Source organism: Tamandua tetradactyla, chromosome 25, assembly GCF_023851605.1.
Source record: "Tamandua tetradactyla isolate mTamTet1 chromosome 25, mTamTet1.pri, whole genome shotgun sequence".
NCBI lineage: Eukaryota > Metazoa > Chordata > Mammalia > Pilosa > Myrmecophagidae > Tamandua > Tamandua tetradactyla.
The window spans coordinates 35,601,091-35,623,921 of NC_135351.1; the positions used below are offsets into that span (position 1 = coordinate 35,601,091).

Below are 22,831 nucleotides of genomic sequence, written 5' to 3' on the forward strand. Positions count from 1 at the left end.
GAGGGGTGGTTGCTTCCGGCTTCTAATGGGAAGGGGCCAGCGAGGCTGCTGAACATTGTACAGTGCACAGCACAGCCCCCCACAACCAAGAACCATCCAGTCCCAAGTGCCAGCAGTGCTGAGGCTGCAGAACCCTGAGATGGAGTGGGTGGGACAATACAGAAGGAGAGCCCAGTTAGGGTGTCGGGTCACTTCTGAAGAAAGGTCATGCTGACTGCCAAGTCAGAAGACAGGGCGGCTGATAATCATCAATTCCGCCACTATCTACATACAGGACAATTCGTGGCTGGGAACAAGTGGTGGGAGTTCTCCCAACAACATCTTTCACATTTTCGATCTCTAACAGATTATTTGAGGGATGTTACTGACATTTTGGTTAACCTTTGAAACATTATCATGCTATCCCATCCATCGACCCTTAGGGTTCGAGTGGAACACTGGTTTCTCCCCGAACATCATAACTCATGTTACACTTTTATGCATGCTCACCAAAGATGAAAATCTAACTTGCCTTTGGTAAGTCTATTAGTGGTTTTCGAAAAAACACAAAATGTCCTCTGCACGTGAGACTCTCTAGTCATGAAGGCAAGTCTGAAACATGCTGATGGATGGTTCATGAGCACAATTGTGACATCTTTATTGAGTATTGATATTATTCTCCAAACTGAAGGTTGATGGAAGATCTGTGTAGGAAAATGAGATATGGGAGAGTTGCATTTTTAGAGGCTCAAATCAGCTGAAAAAGCAGTGGGCCGACAAATAGGAAAATGATTTTTGTCCCTCTGTCATTTTGTGAAATTTTAAGCAACGAGCGTTAGGAAGACATCAGGGAAATGACCCATTCCCCCAAAATCTAGTTTTGAGGTGAAAACTACATCGGGGTCCTACCATGTCCTTCACTACAGCATCACTGGCAGTTGTCCATGTCTTGTATCCAGGATAGATCCACTGAGCAGACAAGCAGCCTGGGGGGCTCACCCTATTGAGGGGAAGAAGGTCCTGGAAACCTAGAGGAGAACTGCCTGGAGTAGCTGGAAACAGGCTGCTGGGTGAAGAGACAAAGGGGCTGGGGCAATGGTGCAAGGGGTTAAGGGGCGGCAGCATAGGCCACGGACCTCAAGACAGCCAGGCCTCCCGGGCTCCCTTCTGGCCGGGCGAGACCCCCTCCTGCTGTCCCTCCGTGCAGAGCACTCAGGGCCTGACGGTGGGTGGAGTCCGGGTGGGAGGTGACTCACACTGGCTCTGCTGTCACAAGACTGATCTCCCACCTACTTTCAATGTGGGATCTGCAATCTCTCTAGACTCGAGGCTAACATATATTTTTTAAATGTAAATCATATGTTAATATGAAATTAATGCTATTTCCTCCAAATATCTGTAAGTTATTGAAACAAACGATGGGGAAAGAAAAAAATCTATCAGTATTATGTGCATGGAGAGTCTTCTTGGGACACAAAAAAGGACTTTAGTTTTAACTTACTTATAAGGTTTCAGATCAGTTTTATCACCATCCTTGATATAAACTCTAGTTTTGATCAGTGCTCTTCAGATAAAGAAAACAATTCAAATAGTGCTGAAATTCTAAAGCAAAGCCAAGCATAAAATAATTTTAATTTATTTAATGTAACAACTTAGAGATAAAACAACTGCACTTCCTTTGATAAACAGAATTACTGTGTAAAAAGAGATACGAAGGCAATCTGAAGACCATTTTCAACAATCTAGCATATATTAATTACCTGCTAGGTATTTAGAAAATCTGTTTCACCAGACCAAAAATGGGAAAAAAATTTTTTCTATATTAAAATGATTTTTGAAAGTAGTGATATATAGCACAAATACTTCAGGCTTTAATGAGTTGTCTACTTTGGGGATGAAGAGGGAAAATGGAAGTTTGATACTGTGCAGCCCAAGCGATACCCACAAGCCAAGGGCTGTGTCTGTCTGAGGGGCTGGCAGGCCAGCCGGGGAAAGCTCTGTGGGCGTGTGTGTGGCTGGACAGGAACTCCCATGGCGCTATCTGATGCTTCGGGGTTCTCTGTTCTTGTTTTGGAGTCAAGAGGAAAACAGCTGTTCCTGAACACAACTGGAGCGTGCACTCTAGTTTCGGAGTCAGCCCTTCTGAATTAGCCCAGCTAGCTCTGCCGGACTCTCTACGCTTAATGATAATAATTAAAAAAAAAACAATGAAAAGCAATTAAAAGTCTCTTCTCCTTTCAGAAAGGGACTAGCTGTAATGGACATTCTCAATCTTGGGATAGCAAAACCAAAAACTAGCACTCACTTAGCAAGTTTTCTTAGTATATGACTTGCTTATGGAGAAGGATACAGGCAAAAATATCATAAGGTGTGATTGGCAATTTCTCCACAATCGCTGAAATAATCGCACATTCCTGTGCATAGTTACATCTGGTATTTACATAAAAGCATAGCTGTATCAATGTTGAAGAATTTATAGAAGGTACTTTTTTACTTTGGTCTTTGTTTTTTAGGAAAAAAGAAAACTGAGCATTTTCAGGAATTACAAAAACTGGGCAGTGTAGGAATTGGAAAAAAAAACTAGGCATTTTCCTACTATGAAAACTGTTAACAAACAAACAAAAAACCAGAATTGTCTGTGCTAGTAAGAAAAATGGTCCAAGATATACTGTGAAAGAAAAACACAGAATATTAAGTATCATCATAGTTTCATAAAAACAAAGAATAGACACACATAGGACAGATGCGCTATGTATATACGCAGGGAACAATTTCAGAAGGATATGCAAGAAACTGCTATTCGACAAAAGAATTAGCAGGACAAAAGAGTTTATCCTTCATTTTACAGTATTTTTTACTGGTTGGTTGAATTTTTAAAACTATGAGTATATATCACTTTTATGGCATAACAACTTAAAATAACTTAAAATAAAAAATTTTAATAACAATAACTTACGTTTACAAGTAAATGGACATAGGTTAATGCTTAGGGCAGAAAAACAAAAAAGACTAAAAAAAAAAGTGAAGTTTAAAATACAAACAGAAACTAAATCAAGGTCATCAGTGTTACTTTTTTCAAAGTTTCTGAGTTTCTTCTCTCCCTGATACACTGCTACTCTCTCTTCTGTTAGATGCAAATCACAGTACACCTTGGCAAGAATGTTCTGGAACGAGCCTGGAGGAGCTGGCCCTCCTCTGCCATGGCCCCCACACTGGTGGGGCTGGAGGAGGCGCTGGGAGGCACCTGGCACATCCAGCCACACAGCAGGTGTTTCTGCTCCACTTGGAAGGACTTAGAAGATTCAGCAGCTGCCAAGCTGTGAAAACGTATAATTTTACTTCTTATTCTATGGTTTGAATAGAAATAATTAAAAGAAAGAAAGAACACTAGTGAGGTTTCATTTCTTTTTTTGCCTAAAAAAAAACACACTCAAGTATAGAGAAAGCAATCCTAAGGCGTCTGCAAGGAAAAGGGCACAATGAAGCAAACATAAAGCGAGGTGTAGCACGGCAGGTGACGCTGGCGTGGCGCAGTGCTGGTCCACAGCAGCTGTCTGTCTGTCTGGGCGTGTGGCTGGTGGCGTGGGCCTTGGCCGTGCTCTGCCTCCCAGGTCCCACTGGCGACACGGTGGGGGCTGACTAGTTTCATGAGGGAGGGTCTTGAAGTCCCCTCCCTGGACCACGTCTTTGGTGCTGTGCCTGAGGCCCTCTCAATTCCCATCGCTCATCAGAGACTCCTTTTCATGCCCTCTGACTTTTCCTTACGCTTCCTACATACTTGCAGCTGGAAGGCTTTGGGAGGCGGGATGGAGAAAATGAAACCATTCCTGTTTGGATAAAGGACCTAAGCCTGAGATGCGCAGCCATGCGTTTCCTGGGGCACCCGAGGACTCTGGCGACCTGGACAGATTAACCTTTATCAGGGGCCTTTTTTACTTCTGCCCCACAGGGAAGTAAATCATCCCTAACTGTACCCAGCATACAGTACATTCTTAAGAGGGAACAAACTCACACGTGGGTTCAGAGAAAGCAGAATCTGGCTCCATCTCAAATAAAGACTTCACAGAAGAGAAGTGTGCATCCTAAATGTTAGAGCTCCTTTCAAGATTTTCTTTTCTGCGCTCTCGCCTAAATGGACTCGTATGTTCTGCAACTCACTGTCTTTACCATTTTATCTTATTTTTTAAAATGTTTTACTTCACAGGTCTGTAAGTTCCGGGCAGCAGTGGGACAGCCAGAAGCAGACCTCAGGGGTCAAGGTGGATATCTGAAGAATTGGTTTGCTGGATATGATTAGTCAAGTATGTTTGAAGCATGACTGCTGCTAGCATGCTAAATCCTTTACCACTGGACACATGGCTCTACTGGGGCATGGGTGGCTCACTGCTGTCTTACAGACAGCCCAGCTTTCTAATACTGAAATTCTCACCAGATTCCACATCCTTCCTCATCCCCTTGAAGTTCCAAGGTGTATCACTTCACAATCACTCCGACCAATTCCATCATATCTCTTGTCCTTCTACCACACCCCACCAACAGCTCCAATCATAGATCAAACCAAATCTGCCCTCTCCACTGCTGTACCAGTGGACGCTGAGCACTACTGAAGGAGAATTATCCACCTACACAGGACTAGGCCATCTACATGTTTATGGTATCCGAACTTAGCAGCTTTCAGGAGTACTCAGGAATCTTTTTGTGTATCACGTAAGAGCTGCAGCTCCTGTTTTCCTAACCTGTATGCAAATGGCCATGCTTCTTCTCAAGACCCCATCTCATTCTTTTGCCCCTCTCATCCAAAATGCACCTTGCTTTCCATTTTTGAGCTCACAAACCCCTCCTTACTTTCTAGACTTCCACTGTATTTCCATCTATATACACCTGACTCAGGGTATTCCTCTAAGCTTAGCACTGTTACATTTTGACTAGATAATTCTTTGTTGAGTGGGCTGTTCTGTGCATTCTAGGATATTTAGCAATGAGGTTGCCCTCTACCCTCTACATGCCAGTAGCATCCTCCCACCTCACAGTGTGACAACCAAAAATGTCTCCAGACACAAATTCTTCTGGGAGGCAAAATACCACCCTCTAAGCCAGATGAACCTATCAACCTATTTTTCTGATAAAAAGTTCATATTTCCTCCAAGATCCATTGTATTCTTTGTTTAATCTATCTTCAATCTGGATCCGTTCATTGGTTCTTTCTCCTCAGTGGATAATTTTACATGTTGCCCCAATATTTAAAAAATCATTCCCAGATACTGGGTTTCTTTCCGGCCACTGCTTGGTCTTTTTTCTCTTCAGGGTGAAGCTTTGAAAATGACGCCCATGAGTTCTCTCGCTCAGGTCCCATTCAATCTTAAATCTACTCCTGGGGCCTTGTCACTCCATGAATAGTGGTGCAAGGCTCCCTGGGACTCCTGATTACCCAACCCTGGGCAAACCAAGTGCGGGGCTCTGTCTGACACTGCTGACCCTACCTTCCTGGAACCTACCTTCTCTCTTGGCTGCAGATCTCCTCCTGTTTCTGGTCCTTGTCCTTCCCCTCTGACTGTTCTTTTTTTTTTTTTTTTTTTTTTTTTTAACTTTCTTGCTTGCCTTTGACTGGCTCTTAAATGCTACTGTTCAGCTGGGTTCTGTCCTTAAACTGTCTTAGAACTTTACAACATTCTTTCTGGGCTATCTCCTTCATTATAAGCTTCAGCTCTACTGAGAAAATACAATGAATACACCCACTCCTCCCTATTTTATTCTGAAGCCCTACCTTCCCTCAGACTCAATCCTGTATTCCTGGAAGCCCTAGTGAATATTTCTACCCGGGAGCACTTTAGATGCTACTAACACATTGCAACATCTAAAACTGAACTCATTTCTTACTGCCCCTACTACTTGTCTCTTTCTCCCTAAATCTTCCTATTCCTTTATTATTTTTATGGTACTACTATCTTTACTCAGTTGTGTAATAAGTCAGAGCCCTTAGCAAAATATTAGATTTCAACTTCTCTTATCCCATTCACCCAATCACAAAATCCTGTCAATTATACCCTCTGGCCCCTCCATCCCCACAGATTCAGGCTTTTATTTTGATGGAATTCTAAGGAAGTTCCCTAACCAAGGTTTAGCTCCCTCTAATCCAACCCCTAGGCTGCTAGAATGATTTTTTTAAACGCAGATCTGCTCGTGCTACTTTTCTCCCCGGCTGACCTTCTTCAGGGGATCTCCTCATTGGGGGACAAAATTGAAGCATTCAGCAGAGTCCACTAGGCTCTTCTCTGCCTGGCTCCTGCTGCCCGTCTCTCCACCTGACCCACTGCTCCCACACCCCAACCCCCCCGCCCCCAATATTTCTCATAATTTACTCCAATGATCCTCTCTGCTGGATGCTTTTCCTGAGCTTACCTTCCCAGCACATACTTTTCCACCTGACAAGCCTCAGGTCAACCTTCAACTCCCTTGGGAACTCTTTCTGGACACGCCCTCTCCAGGCAGAGAGTTTCCTCCTGGGCATCCTTGATACATCCTGTACACGTCGCGTACACGTCGCTGGAATTGCCTGTCTGCAGGTGTCTCACCCATGAGCTTGGAAGCTTTTCAAGGGCAAACACCTGGTCTCCTCCCTCCCGTCTCAGCAGGGTTAGAGTGTTTGGCATGGAAGTGAACACTCAATATATACATGCTGAATGGTGGAATGATACATGGTGGGTTCAACTGCCAAAGCTTTATCATGATATAGTATTTGTAGCATAAGACACCCATGTCAGCTCATGGGGTCAACAGAAAGCTAGGTAATCCAAAGCAAGTGCTAATGTCCCCCAGTAAAACAAGTTTAATAAGCAACACAGGTGATGGTGTGGTGCTTATTAAACCTTTCTTCCGGAGTACACTAACATAGATGAACACTGACTCATGTGCCAGAGGGATCTGATGGCACAGACTTGCAAGTGGGATATTTCTATGGTTGATAACACATTCGTATTTAATTTACCTTGAAAATTAAAAAAATTACTAGCAAGTGTCAAAAAGGCTCCAGGAAGAGAGAATGTCTTTATTCTGTGGACACTACTGCCTGCAGGCATAAATGTGCAGATGGGGCTCATGACAGTATCAGTATCATTTAAGACAGCAGGCAGAAGTGAGTGGAAATAGCATCACACTTAAAGCCACAAGTTACACTGTGGATCCTCAACCCCTTACTCAGGCTGTGGCTTGTGGGTGTCCTTTAATCTCTCTGAGCCTATTCAATTTCCTTATCTGGAAAATGGCTTAATAACATTTGCCCTGTATATTTCTTAAAGTTGGAGCCAGGATAAAATTAAATAATAATGTAAACCATGAACAGTTAGAAATATGATGAATAAAGTGATGTTTCATCTAAACAGAGTGAAAACCAAAGTATTTATGTAACTCTATTCCTGAAAACATTTACCTTTTTAGGAGCTGAAGCAGGTCTATTTGTTTTGTTTTTCTCCTCAGGGCTTAATGGTGATCGCTCCTTTATCTCTGGAGGCAGTTGGTGATATAGTGCTGGAATTGGAAAATGAATGCATAAAATTGAATTAATGAGCACAGTCAGGTGGGGAGGGTAGGATATAAAGCTAAAGAAACTGACATTCAGTTCCTTGGTAGAACAATAAACTACCTAGAAGTTATTGATATGGTGAGCTGTAGTGTTAAACACTATTTATCAAGAGAACAGCTTTGATAAGTAGATTCTGTCTTTTACTGAGGTGCAGAAATGTGGATGGGTATTTTCACTCACTAACAGTTCAGGGCGATGCTTACTTCATTTTATTTCCGTACATACGTACCAGGAATCTGGGATAAATGCCAGGCTGTATGCTAGGTACTGCTGGGGGAGATGGTCTTGGCTCCCTAGAAGCTTACAATCTGGTGACAGACAAACATGTTCACCAGTATAGAACAAATAATTTGAAAGAGAACAACTAGCAAAGACAAATTCTGATGTGGGGATGACAGACTCTTAATGGGAGAAGTGATATATGTGCCTGACACTGAAGAGTAGGTGGGGTTTTGCCAGGCAGAGGTGTGGAAAAAGGCTAATCTGGGAAGTCCTTATGAAATGAATAAGCAGGGGCTAGGACCATACAGGGTATTTTCTTCAGAAGGTGAGAAGTCAAGAAGTGGGCTGAAGATGAAGAGCTATGTGGGGATTTTAAAGGGCTAAAAAAGAACATCTATTTTGGGTAAATAATTTGGGCAACTCCAAATTGAGAGAAATTGCTAAAATATCACTGATTAAAATTCTAAAGCTGAGGTTATGAAGCATATATTAATTAGATCTGTGTATAGGTTGCTTTTATTACTGGGCTTCTTTACCTCTTACTGGAAAGGGTGTCAGGTGCAATTATTTTTCCTTCCAATGGCTTAAGACACAAAAGGAACAAGTCTTTATGATGATGGAGTTCCAGCTCCTTCTATTGTATTATTCTGTTAGAGGACCTGGCTCCCAATTGAACAGTTGGTAGGGAATTCTGTATATATATATATATATATTTTTTTTTTTTTTCCCCTAGACCAATTGCTTTGTATATCTGACTTCACATAAAGATCAAAGGACAGTTCCTCTGATTATTTTTAGACTGCAATATGCTGCTGACAGTCATTATTCTCTAATGCTAAAACTGGGCAGGTGAGTTTTGTTAAATGCAGTTTTTTTATTTGTCTTTTCTTTATAAAACTTTTTCAATAAGCAGTGACTGATGTCAAAGGAAAACATCAATGCTTCTGGAGTACAATAAGGGACTATGGCAGATGGGGATGAACTCTATTTGAAATATAGAATTAATTTCTGCATGCAATAACCAACCACCATGGGTAGAATGCTTCAGAAGTCAGGACTGGCTATTATGAAGGCAAAACAAATTTTATTGAATTTTAACCCACTGTAGATCAATTATCTGGAGCCTCTTAAGGTTTGCAAGACCAAGAGGTTATTCTGAAAACCAACTAGATTCTAATGTTAAAGCATGCCATGCCATCATGCCAAAAAAAATACACACTTTTTATATTGTCAAGTAAAAAAAAATCTAAAAAGTTTTCACTTGTATCCAAAAGGAAAAATGTATTGTAATACCTCATTTATATGGCAGATATAGTCCAGAGCAGCTATGATTGCAGGGAGCTCTTAAGGTGAAAAAGAGAAGTTACGTATCCTGTGCCCCAGCTGTTGATCCTGGGGGAGAACCATCACTGGGAAGGGGCTGGAGGGACCTCGGCATTTTTGACAATCTAGGACTTCAGGAAGTGCAGAGCTTGTGGGAGGTGAATTAGATGCTGTTTCATGCCTACCTGGGAATTAACCTGGACCTTAATGTTTCACATATTGTCTTAAGTTTTCTCCATAGTTCAACCTCTTTTAAATATAAAGACATGCTTCTGACAGAGTTCAAGAGCTACCAGTCATTTATTACCCGGGAGAAAATAGTATTGAAACAGTGGTACAAAGGAAGCGAAGAATTTTGGTATGGGAGGGAGAGGTGGGTAATCTTTGAGACGTGCACCCTTTTGTGGGATGAAGTCTACTGACTGAGCAGAGGAGCTGAGGAAGGGCTGTGCTGACCAGGGAGCGTGACACTTGGGGAGGGGGCTCCGGGAGACACCAGGATGCCAAAGACACATAATTTTATCCAGGCCTGGCTCAGCACCCAGGAGTCACAGGAGCAAGCAATGCTTCTCCCTCCTTTCCTTCATCTCTTTTGCTCTCAAAATTTTAAATGTAGGTTAGGAATCAATAATACCTTTTTTTTTTTAAGCCATATTATGGGCTAAATGGGGTTTTATGGGCCAGTCTGAAAACCAATTATTATTCACAATAATTACTTCTTTGCAGAAATAAAAGACTTAACAACAATTACCCAAAACAGAGTGTTCTCAACTTCTAGGCCACCTATACTACATTTTAAATTGGATCCACAGGAGTTTAGCATTTCTAGAAAAAAGTTTAGAGATGCTATAGCTCAACCTCCTCATTTTATAGGAGGAAACTGTGCTGATTGTCAAACTGGATTAAAATCCAGATTTCCTGACCCCTGTGTGTTGAGTTTTTCCTACCATACTCTTGAGTTCATTGCTGAAAGGATACATTTTTTTCCCAAAGAAGCACAACTTAACCATTCCCCTTCCATGAAATACTTGAAATTATATTTTCAGGCTATGTTAGTTCTGCTTTCCCCTCTCAAGGCTTAGTCATGAATCTACAGCTTTCAGAAATTCATATTTATATTATTTCTCTAGCTCATTTTCTTCTTCTACAAATGAGGACTTAATGATGATTTACTTGGGAAGGAAGCAATGCATCACTCTTGTTTTAGTGGGTCACCAGCTATGACCGAGGTTAAGAGGTGAAAGAGTGGGAGTTGGGGAGCTTGAGGTCCTTTTCAGTGGCGGGGGAGAGGGTGTCACTGTGAGAAAAGAACTGACAAACTGGTGTGTGAAGCAGGGGCTGGGGAAAGGAGCTGAAATAAAAAGACCTCTAGGACAAGGAGCCAGGAAGCAAACATTTCAATCTCGGAATGTAATCGCTTTCCAGTGTACTAGGGGCCCCCGCTCCCCATCCCTTTTTACTTTTTTCACGTCATGAGACTGAAAAGCAATACCCACTGGTGAATATAAGCAAAGGTTATAAAGATAGCAAATTAAAGGGTAGAAAAATGATAAAATCTTGGACTATCAGTTATACCATATTAGTAAACCAGGAAGGGAGCATAAAACTTACTTTCACTAGCCACATGATTAGCTGGAAAATAACCTTCCTGTCCCTTTCCTAGGCTGCCATACCACCAGTCTTCATTATCTTTGAAAAACACTCGGATAATGTCTCCGCGATGGATGGTTAGTTCATCTGATCGATTCGCTGTGTAGTCATAAAGAGCCACCACCTAAGAGAGAGATAAGACCACCACAGCTTTATCACAACTGTACCACAGAGAAAACCCCCAACATTCACTTCCTCTTGCAGAAGAGCAGCTGAAACCAAAGCAGTACTTTGGTAAGTCTGAGGCTGTCTCAAGGTTTGCTAATGGGATCAGGGGTGGTGGGAACACAGCAGGAGAAGCAAGATAAAAGACTGTGGGATTGAGAAATGGTTAAGAGCACTCAATACACTAAGATTAGCTTCAAAATAGCAGATGAAAAAAAACAGAGATGGTAATTTTTTTTTAAGTAAATTACTTATGAAGCAAATTAAAGATTATACACCATTCACTTTTGTAGAATTGTTTTATGCTACGCTTAGGTCCCATTCTCTGGCTTAAGCAGATGCAATTGAAAACAAAAATCTTCAGAATGTCCACAGTTCTGCAAAAAGGAGAAGCTCAAAGGCAAACCTGACTACATTCTGTCACTGTGAATACATAGCTTATTACAAATGTATCTTTTAAAGATAAAATCATAACATTTTTTACTATATCAACAATTCCTAATAAACCTTTTCACTGCCTTTACAAATATTCACAAGCTTATTTTCACTGGATACATATTTAAAAGGAGCCTTTCTATGAAAATCCACCTTTCTGTGTTGCTATAGTAACCACTACACCTCATGTTTCTTCTTTGGAAAACCAAAATCAAAATGATATGGCAGTGACTCCAAAGACATAAAAATCCCTGGAGCAATGTTACTTTGAAGGCTGTAAGAGAAGAAGGCAGACTTCAACCCATTTGCCATCTGCTGCATTGTATAAAGCAGGACAGATCAACAAGTCCACTAAAGAGCAAACTTCTACTGCCTTTTTCTACTTCAAAGGGGTTAGTGAATGTCTACATTATGCAACTACATTCATAATAGAAAATTATCATTATAATCTTTTGTATTTAGGTTGTCTGAGCACTGGGTCATTCATTTAACAAGCATTTATTAAAATCCTAATGAGCCTGGTACTGTGCTAATGGGTGATGGTACATTGGTAAGCAGCACAATTTCTAACATAGGTATCTAACATAGGTACCTAACATAGGCTTTGCAGCAGTACTGAATGGTTATCAGAAATTAGGCAGGTAAAGGGAGGGCAAGTGTGTGTTTCTGCTAGATCGTACGACCTGTGAGAGTCCAGGGGGCAGGGACCCAAATATTTCAAGCTTGTGGGAGCCTGGCACTGGAGGTAAGAGCTGAGATAGATGTGGGAGCAGAGACTGAAGGAGTAAGGGGCCGGATCATGCCTGTGGATGCGTTCAGACCTAATAACATAGGAAAGCATAGAAGAGTGTGAAACAGGGGATTCCACTACAGTTCACATACTTCTTTAGGAACTTTTTAATTCATTTAATAATGTTTATTAACAACCGCATTTACCAGGCAATTTTAATGGATGACCTGGAACCAACTGCTGCCACTATAGAGTCTCCGGCTGGTAATGACAGTTTGATTCAAACAGTACACATGCCTGCCCGCTGTGCTGTCCAGCACCGTGCCACTCCAACTGTGCTGCCCAGCACCACGCCACTTCAACTGTGCTGCCCAGCTCCACGCCACTCCAACTGTGCTGCCCAGCACCGTGCCACTCCAACCGTGCTGCCCAGCTCCATGCCACTCCAACTGTGCTGCCCAGCACCGCGCCACTCCAACCGTGCTGCCCAGCTCCACGCCACTCCAACCGTGCTGCCCAGCACCGCGCCGCCCTGCCCTGTGCTGCCTGGGCGGCTACTGCAGCGAACACACTGTTTGCATTTTAGGTTGTGATGCCAAAGTCACTCGTGTAAAAGTGGACTTTTTACTTTCCTGTCAAGTTCTTCCTTCTGCAAACCTCTTCTCCTCCACTATCTTACCTAGCACTACCACAGAAGAGGAAAGCTAATTACAACGCTCTGAGTGCCAGTGATGGGCCAGACACCTGTCAGTTGCTCGCATAAGTTACCTTGTTGGGTCCTTCTGACAATCTTGTCTTATTTCCATTGCAGAAATGAGGGAACTGCTGTCAAGAGAAATTTACTAACTTGCCCAAAGTCAAGTAAACTAGTAAGTAGGAGAATCAGGACTTAAGCTTCGGTTGAAAATTTTTTATTTTATTTTTCAAATCTAAACATATTTATAGACCAACTTTGTTTAGAACCAAAGATGAGGAAGAAGCAACAGAGAGGAAAGGAGGAGGAACAGGAGATTTCAATCACTCTTAAAAGACACTGGACATTTTGGAGAGTCGTCCACAGCCAGCCAGCTGTGCTGCGCAAGTCGGCCACCCTGGGGCACCTCAGGCTCACCGAGCTCCTGTGTGACACCCAGAGCTCCAGTACCAGGGAACTGGGAGCTAGTTGGTTCCTGGTGGTCCAAATCCTGGCTCTGGTACACGAGATACCACAATGCTCACAAGACCTCACTCTGCACGCATAAGGCCAGTGCACGCTCACTGATGTGGCGCACAGGTGGATGTCTGCAAAGAGAGGGGGGGCGTCAGCTTAGGCAGCAGGGTCACTGAGGAAGCCCCAGACCAGGCTGTGTCTTCATGGGGACGAATGACAACCTGGAATTCATCTCGCTGGTGCTGGAACCTTTTATGAATGTTCCAGGAGAGTCTGTTGATAAGAGTCCCTGCTGAGGTATAAGGGGTGCAAAAGACTGAGCAGACCCCAGCCTTCAATTTTCCTGTTATGGGGCCCACCAATTAGTCTCCTGAGCCAGAATCTAATACAGTGTGCTGCTCCCTCACGGTCCTCTGGTGCTTGTGCAAATGTCCAACACTCTGTCCCACAGACAGACAGTGTCAGACGAGCCACTGGCTACTGGCCTGCCCTGGTTCCGCAAACAGGCAATGCCTCACTTCCCCACTGATGGTCCCTGCAGGATCAGAGGACAAGCATCCCACACTACTGTAGTGCCACCTCCTGCCACAGAAACATGTCCTGCCATCCAGCTCTTCACCAGCATACGTGACAGGGTGATGGTGGCTGGGGAGGCTACATCCCCCAAAGCAAGGGAGCACAGTCATGTTCAGAATTCGGATACCACGAGGCATTGGTGTATTTACCAGGTGACAGGCCGCACCGACAGTAGAATCCGACCACTCAGTTATCTCAGTTATGACCATTTTGTCATCACACTGGAGGCCCAGGGCCAAACCCACACAGCTCGTGTGAGTCTGCTTTATGCCACTGTGTGCTCTTATCTCCTCATCTGAAGATCATTTACTCTCTTCCGTAGCCATAGTGCACAAAATGAACCTCATTTGTTTGAATTTGGCAGTGGATTCTGCATCAACTGCATGTTCCCCATCTCCAATAAGATTGCAGTGTTTTAGGGTAAAGTACAGCTCTGTAAAAAAAGTTGAGAGGTACGGTTTTATCAAAGTTTGTTTAGAATAAATACGTCTATTTTCTTCTTGCTCAGTCAGGTCTCACCACAGAATATTGGTCTTGACCATTTTCTTGAAGTGTCTTCTCTCATGCACACAGTGATTTAGCACTAGGCATGGGAGAAAATCCTCAGCAACAGGATATTATGAGCTGAAAAAAACAATCATAAAATGTTTCTGCAAAAGGACTTTAAAGACATGAATTTATGTGCCCCTGTTGGGAATGGCAGATCTGGGAAACAAAATTCACTTGGTCAAAAATTTTTTTGTTACTGAGTCCTTGTTACTCAAGGACCCTTTGCTCAAACTCATGCCTTAATATTTGGATCTACAAGCATGTTGGCTTTCTAAGCTTGCAAAGCCATGAATTTCTGGACCTTTCTTTCCCTTTCATTTCTGCTTATAAACAGGTTAATCTTTTTTTTCCCTGAGCTTCTCTCTCTCTGTACTTGGTCAAATTTTGACCACTGCTTACATACTTGAAATGGTTCTTACTCTCTCTCTCTCTCTTTTTTTTTTTTTTTTTTTTTTCATGCATAGGCACCGGGAATCGAACCTGGGTCGCCGGCATGGCAGGTGAGAACTCTGCCTGCTGAGCCACCATGGCCCGCTTAGTTCCTTCTCTTTTTAAAAACTTGTTGAATGTGTCTGTTGCAAAATCATGGTGGAAGTGCCACTGGCCAGTTTTTGCTTTGGCACACATTTTTCAGTCTTCATAGCAGTGCTTGCCAGATACTCTTTCTAGGTTTCGGCAGTCTGCCAAGCTGCTATAAATATTTATGTGAACACCTCTCCGATTATCCTCAGAGGGACTCATCATTATTGCAGATGCTCTGCAGAATTCTTAGTGGTCCTTCAATCCAGGGTACTGAACCATCACCAGTAGAGTCCATCAGTACAGTTGTTCTTTGCAGCTCATCTACACTGCAATCCGAAGTCAACACTCATAATGGTATGTTGAATAAACTGGTACACTTGACTGCTTTCTCCCCCAGCGTTCCCCTACAATCATAGGGAAGCTGCTTCGTGCCAGCCTGGTGACATCTGGATCCCACCACTTTCGCTGCTTCTGCACTCTTCTTGCTTAACTCAGAAACAGCTGTGGGGAATGCTCAGAAACAGCTAAAAGAGCTAAACTGTTTTTTCTTGAGGGAAATTTGACAATACTTAACAAAATTTATAATTCTTATGTTCTCAAATCTTTTCAACTTGACACTGGTAATATTTGAAGGCTTCTTTGCTTTCCTGCCTGAAAAAATACCCCAGGTACATCTTATACATATCCTGACCAATCTCGGAGCTGCCCATTCTCCCAAGTAGCCATGAATCATTTTTAGTGGGAAAATGGTATTTAGAGACCTCTCTCTGTTCACTTGGGGGTATATTTTGACATAACATTGTTACTGCTTCTAGACGTTTGAGAAAGGCTTTTTTTTTTTCTTGTGCCCTTTTGCTGTCAAGTCCCTCCCCTGAACTGTGGACTCTGGAAAACACTAACCTGCTTTCTCACTTTGAAATGTATCTTTTCCTGGAATTTCATATAAATGAAATATGACATGTAATATTATGTGTCTGGCGTTCTTTCTCTTAGCATAATGCTTTTGAGATTCACCTGTTATTTCTGGGTTAATAGTTTGTTATTCTTTATTGCAGAGTAGTATTTCATTATATGGGTATACTATAATTAATTTATTCATACAACAGCTGATAGATATTTGGGTTCTTTCCTATTCCCTGTGTGGATGTATGATTTCATTTCTTTTGGGATAGGAGTGAAATTGCTGGGATGTATGGTAAATCTACCTTTTACTCTAACAGAAACTGCTGAACTATTTTCCAAAGTAGCTGCAGCACTTTGTATTCCCACCAGTGAGTATGAGAATTCTAGGTGCTCTATAGCTTTGCCAATAACTGATACTGTCAGCCTTTTGCTTTTAAGCATTTAAATAGATTCATGGTGGTATCTCATTAAAGTTTTAATTTGCATTTCCCTAATGTCTAATGATGTTGAGCTTATTTTTTATATGCTTATTAGCCAATCATATATCTTCTTTAATGAAGTATCAGCTCAAGTCTTCTGACTCCCCTTTTTATTGGGTTTTTCTCCTATTATAGAGTTATAAGATTATATATTCTGAACAGAAATCCATTATCTGATACATATTTTGTAAATATTTTCTTGTAGTCTTTAGCATGCTTTTCATTTTTTTAAAAGTGTTTTAGAGGAGCAAAGTTTTAAAAATTTGATGAGTCCAATTTATCACATTTACTTTTATGCTTCTTGCTTTTTTGAACTGTCTTTGTCTAAGTCAAGAACTTAACAATTTGTCCCTACATTTTCTTCTGAAGTTTTATGGCTTTAACTCTTACATTTAGATGTATGTTTCATTACAAGCTAATTTTTATATATAATTTGAGGTAGGAGTCAAGTTTATTTTTTGCATATACATAGAATCATTCCAGCATCATTTATTGAAAAGATCATCCTTTCCCTCTTGAATGAGCTTGACATCTTTGTTAAAAATCAATTTATATGTGTGGGTCTATTTCTGGACTCTTTATTCTGCTCCATTGGTATACATGCTCTACTTATGTCCATACTGCACCTTTTATAAGTCTTTATGCCAGGGAGTGTAATTCCTTCAACTTTATTCTACAGAATTATTTTATAGTAAGTCTTTAAGCCAGGAAGAGTAATTCTGTCAACTTTATTCAACAAAATTATTTTATCCCTTCTGGGTCCTTTGTTTGCATTTCCATTTAAAATTTTCAATTGGCTTGTCTGATTTTACAAAACAGCCTACTAGAATTTTGAGTGGGAATTGCACTGAATTTATCAAAAAATTGGGAAGAAATGACATCTTAAAAATATTGTGCCTTTTAATCCTTAAATATGGTATCTCTCTCCATTATTTGGGTCTCTACTTCCTCTCAGCATTATTTATAGTTTTCCATGTACAGCTTTTACACACATTTTGTTAAATTTATAGCTGTTTTTTTTTCTTTTTGGTGCTTTATACATGGCAGTGTCTTTATAAGTTGATAGTTCCCCACTCTCCCCCAGCCCCCTGTATTTTATTTTATTTATTTTTTCATGGGCAGGCACCGGGAATTGAACCTGGGTCTCCAGCATGGCAGGCAAGAACTCTGCCTACTGAGACACTGTGGCCAGCCCCATCCCCCTGTATTTGAAAACTACTGTTCTTCGGTCTTTTGGTTTGCACAATTTCTGATGAGAAGCCTACTGCGGTACTTATATTTGTATTTCTGTACAAAATTTGTCTCTGCACACAAAATTGTTCCATCATCACGTGATTAATTATAATGTGCCTTCATATGGGATTCATTAAGCTACTTGGATTTGTGGGTTTATATTTTTCATCAATTTTAAAAAAATTTTTGGCCATTTATCTCTTCAAATATTTGTCTGTCCTCCCTCTCTCATACCTATTCCTGGGATCTCAATAACGCATGTTAGATTATCTATATGGCATCAGAGACCACTGATGTTCTGCTCATTTCTCCCAGTCATTTTTCCTCTTGCTATTTTTCTTTGGACGGTTTCCACTGGTGCATTTTCAAGTTCACTGATCTTCATTTCTATGGTGTCCAGTGTACTACTAATCCCATTCACTGTATTTTTAAAATCAAAGACTGTCCATTTGGCTTTTTAAATGGTTTTAAAACATATATATAGCATTTCTCTTTTCATTATGCTCATATGTTCCTTCTCAAAATCCTTGAGCATTTATATTAGGTTTGTAATAGCTATTTATATGCTTGTCTTCTAATTGCCATTTTCTCTGTCATCTCTGCATCTACTTTTATTGACTAATTTTTCTCTTATTATGGGGCATATTTTCTTGTCTGCAAATTTTTTTATGTACTGAATGGTATCCCACAAAAAGATATGTCCACATCTGGAAACTGTGACTGTAACATTATTTGGAGAAAGGGTCTTTGTAGATGTAATGAAGTGAAGGATCTTGAGAGAATATTGCCCTGGATTACCCGGTGGACCCTAAATCCAATGACAAGTGTCCTTATAAGAGAAAGGCAGAGAGAGAAGTCCACATGAAGACAGAGGCAGAGAGCTGAGTTATACAGCCATGGAATGTCCGGAGCCTCCACAAGTTGGAAGAAGCAGGGTTTTTCCCAGAGATTTGGGAGGGAAGAAGTATAGCTGTATTGATCCCTTGAGAATAAATTTCTGTTGTTTCAAGCCCCCAAGTTTGTGGTAATTTGTTACAGTAGCCTTAAGAAACTAAGAGAACTAGACACTGTAAATTTCGTTTCATTGAGTGCTCAATTTTCTTGTGTTTCAAGAGTGTTGGACCTTGATCTGATAAACAGTTTCCCGCATTCAGTTTGATCCCTTTCTAGGCTTGTTTCTAAGCTTTATTAGAGCAGCTTCAGAGGAGTCTCTAACCTAGGGTTAATTTAACCTTGCTACCAAGGTGTGACTCTCCTGACAATTTTATCTGGCACCCCAAGTATTGGCAGGTTTTCCACTGTGCCTGTCAGGAATGTGATGGATTCCCATCCTTCTGCTCAGCCTACTACTTTCTGATGGTTCTTTTCTGTCTGTGTATGTGCAGATTATGACTCATGCAAAGATGTAAGGGCGCTCCTACATGCCCCTGGCAGTAAGCTGGGGCAACTGCAGGGGCCCATCTCAGTTGTGAGTCCCTCCTCGTAGAGATAACTGTCCACATTAAAATTAGATTTTTTTACCCAAACATTTTCTTCAGTTTTCAGTTGTTTAAGGTGAGAGGGCAATTCCAATATCCTTAATGCTTCCTTAAGCAGATTATATAAACCTTGATTTTTTTTCTTGAAGAGTTACTATTTTTGGGTGGCCATCAGACTTCAGGGTGGCCCTCTGATCTCTGCTTCTCGGTGTTCATGGTCATGTATAATCCCTACCTTTGAGTATGGGAGGGACCTAAGACTTACTTCTAACCAACAGAACATGAAAAAGATGGTGGGCTGTCAACTTACATGGTTATGTTATGTCATGGGATTGCTCTGTAAACTTTCTTTGCTGGCTTGCTGAAGTTAGCAACTATGTTGGGGAAGCCCACAGGGCAAATCACTGCAGGTGGCCTGTAGGAACTGCAGGTGACCTCCTTGAGCTGAGGGTGGCCTCCAGCCAAAAGCCAGTAAGAAGCCATGATGATGTAAGTAGAAGTCCTACACCCTCAAGGAAAGGAATTCTGTCAACAATGGCAGTGACCTGGGAAGCCGATTTCTCCACTTCAGTTCTCCAGATAAGAATACAGCCTTAACATCTTGATTGGAGCATTGTACGCCCCTAGCACAGGACTCAGCTAAGCTGTGCCTGGAGTCCTGACCCACAGAAACTGGTTACCAATAAATGTGTATTATTTTAAGCTATTAGGTTTAAGGCAATGTTTACACAGCAATAGATAATGAATATACTTGGTTATAAATGCAATTACATTAGTGGTAATGTTATAACATCTCATTTCATCGTCTCCATAAGCCCATGAGACATGTACTATCATTTCATTTTAGAACTGAGGAAGCTAAGGTCAGCTATGACTAATAATAATGAAATGATAATGGCAATAAAAACTCATTATTTTATCTTCCCAGCAATTCTGTAAGACAAGTATTAGTCACTTCCATTTTTGTGATGAGAAAACAGGCTTGCTGAGGTTAAATGGCCTGTCTGAAGTCACTTGACTAATAAGGGTTGAAGCTTGGACTCGAACCCAGGTCTGGTTAGGTCTCTAGCCTCTGTTCCTTCCATGAAGCCACGCTGCTTGGAGCACTGTAAACAACTGTGTACCTGCTCTGCTGGCCTGTGCCATTAATGCCCTTTGGAGTAGCACAAATGCCTAATAGTACTTGTCTTTATAAAAACGGTCTCTGTATGCTGTGCTTTTTGAGTGATTTTTGCTTTTGAAAGTTTTTTTTAACATACTTCCTTGGCACTGTCTCTCTTTTTGGCTCTTGTTAGAGTATTCTGTGTATCTCTCCTCTCTTCTAATTTTCTGCTTAAGGTCTGCAAAAAGAAAAAAAGATATAATAATAAGGCTATTTATATGTAAAATTAGGCTAACATAGCACTGAACTACGGCCTCAAGGCCTTGAAATAACTAAGTCTATAAACCTTCATGTACCAGACCACTGAAATTTGACTTTTTTTTTTTTTTTTTTTTTTTTTTTTTACCTTTTTACCTACTTCCTGATTTTTTGTTGGGTTCTATATAAGCAATGTGAAATAGATGGACTATAAATATGTCTATGCCCATGTCTACATCAAATTAGACATAGCAGGGTTTAATAACCAGTTTCTTCTACATAGCCAAGAAGCCATAGTTAATAGCATTAAAGGGTGTGGTAGAGGGAGAAAAAAAAAGGAAGCATAAGTATGCTTCATAAAGTACAATACAGTTAAAATCACAGTCTTTGGTGGCAAATAGATCTAGGGTTGAATGCTGTCTTACAAATAATTCTGTGACTTAAAACAAATCATTTACCTCTGCTGCTCCAATTTCCTCCTCTACTTAAAGAGATTCCTGGAGAATTAAATAATCCATATGTTTAGCACAGTCTCTGGTTCACAGAGCTTATTATTTCAGCACTATTGAACTGCTAACTTGAGAAATTAACTTAATCTGTTATATGACACATATGCGCTATGTGAAAACTCTCACTTAAGGAAGTCTGTAAGAACTGGCTAAAGAAACAACCACCTTAGTAGTAAACAACAGCAGCCAACATATTCAGGGCTTGCTACCTGCCTGCCACTGTTTTAAGTGCTTTGTATGTACTGCCTCCTTTAACTTCCATGTTGATGTCTTCATTATCCCCGTTTTACAAATGAGGAAACCAAGGCACAGAAAAGTTAAGTAACTTGTCCACGCCATAGAATAAGTTAATAGCAGAGCTCAGAGTTCAATGCTACTCAAATTTTTAACCCCCAATATATAGATTCTGTGATGGCAAAGCTGGTATATGGGGTTGCCATAGATATGGAAGCAACAGGTATTAGTTTCTCACCACAGCCAGTTCTTTCCATAGCGGTGAAAAGAAACTAGTTCTTCCCTATGTAATTAGGGGGGCCTAAGACTTAATTCTCAATCTCTTATCTACAATCCTTAAATTTTTCTCCCCAGACTGCTTTCACTGCTGTCATATATCCTTGGACTTGCTCTGTCTCATAACACTTAGAAGACATTTAACCTCAACATGTTTTTTCCTGAAAAATTCAACTCCTATTTTAAATTGGAGAAATCAAAGTTTAATAAACAATCTCCTCTTAGAGTTAACTTGTTCAGACACAACTATTTCATCATAAAAGATAATCATGATTACCACCAATGGTCACATAAAGCAAAAGTAACTGCAGAAGACATTAATCCACGTTAAGTATTTGAAAAAGAAGGGTCATTAGAGAGAAATAATATTTCTATATGAGAAGGCAATATTTAACTGTATAGGATGACAACTATTTAGGCATCATTTAGCCTGGCACAGTGGATTAATCATGTTCATCAGAACACTGGACACAGTACAGAAATTAGGTCCCTACACTGGATGTTGACAACAGTCATATTTTCCAAATTAGAGTATCTGATGCTTTAATTTGTCATGAAAATCTGCCTAGTATTCTTAAACAGCAGAATGATCTCAATATTTGCCCTTAAATTTCTACCAACAAAGGGTAAAGATTTGCTTCTAATTTTCTTTGGGGGGAGGAAGGGTGATTTGAAACTAAAATTTAAACTGTAATAATGATTTATAATCATATTAAAGAGATCACTGAGGTTCTAAAAAAAAGCAACGTGGGTAAGGGGGGCCTACGTGGCAAATTACACCTCCTCAAAGAAGCCACCTCTGCTCCTCTTCTTCAGGGCCATCCTGAAGAAAGAGCACTGTGGGGCAGGTCCCAGGCTTTGGCAAAGGCTGCTTTTCAGAGAACTGCACCACTTAAGGCATTTACAGTCTCATCCTCACGTCCGAGATCTTACTGCATGCTCTCTTAAGGGCTGGAGCTTTTATCTGTTTAGTTCATTTCTATACTCTTAAAACCTAGCCTAGTGCTCAAACTGGGTCCCTAATATGTTTGTGGAGTGAATGGTGCCCAGACCATAGGGCCTTTCTTTAATAGAGTAATATGCTTCTATCTACACTGCAGGGTCTTGAGCTGGGTCAAGATCATTATCTTCTCCTTCCTCTGTGTAATTTTACGTTCCATTCTTCCTATCCAGCGAGCTCTGCTGTGGACTGCATGGGCTCTGCTCCCCGTTCCCCTCAGTTCCTCCTTCAGAAAAATGCCCTCACATCTTAAACTTTCAGGTTATGCAATTGGTTTTACTGTTGATTAAACACATGAACTAACAAACAACAATGGCTATATCTGTATTTCTGACCTAATTACTGAAGACCACTGTCAATTATGCTGTTCAACATGTCTTGATTAGGGCTTATGTCATGAACTGAATCACAAAACTGAATCCCCGGAAAGGTTCTCTCTCCTAAAAAACCTGTTTACTTCTTTTTATCATCTGAGATAG

At 40.9% G+C, this 22,831-nt stretch overlaps 1 protein-coding gene and 1 long non-coding RNA gene across 9 annotated transcripts in view; one reads left to right on the forward strand and one right to left on the reverse strand.

Moving 5' to 3' along the window:
• The window catches only part of LOC143669344 (uncharacterized), a 29,260-nt gene extending 16,762 nt beyond the window's left edge, over nt 1-12,498 (forward strand). Inside the window, exons 2-6 of the long non-coding RNA XR_013168865.1 lie at nt 3,111-3,306; nt 4,184-4,280; nt 8,514-8,629; nt 10,767-10,987; nt 12,293-12,498. This is a non-coding gene — a long non-coding RNA (uncharacterized LOC143669344). The remainder of the gene's footprint in view (nt 1-3,110; nt 3,307-4,183; nt 4,281-8,513; nt 8,630-10,766; nt 10,988-12,292) is intronic.
• AHI1 (Abelson helper integration site 1) overlaps nt 1-22,831 on the reverse strand; it is a 209,330-nt gene that overhangs the window by 19,360 nt on the left and 167,139 nt on the right. For 5 of the 8 annotated variants that reach the window (XM_077144078.1, XM_077144075.1, XM_077144074.1 and 2 more), the window contains exons 23-25: nt 20,233-20,313; nt 10,715-10,877; nt 7,406-7,503 (exon numbers count right to left, since the gene is read on the reverse strand). In XM_077144078.1, the coding sequence (XP_077000193.1) occupies nt 7,406-7,503; nt 10,715-10,877; nt 20,233-20,313 (342 nt within the window). Of the gene's footprint in view, nt 1-131; nt 684-741; nt 3,297-7,405; nt 7,504-10,714; nt 10,878-20,232; nt 20,314-22,831 lie in introns of those variants that run through there. The other 3 variants (XM_077144077.1, XM_077144081.1, XM_077144079.1) reach the window with 3 other exon arrangements.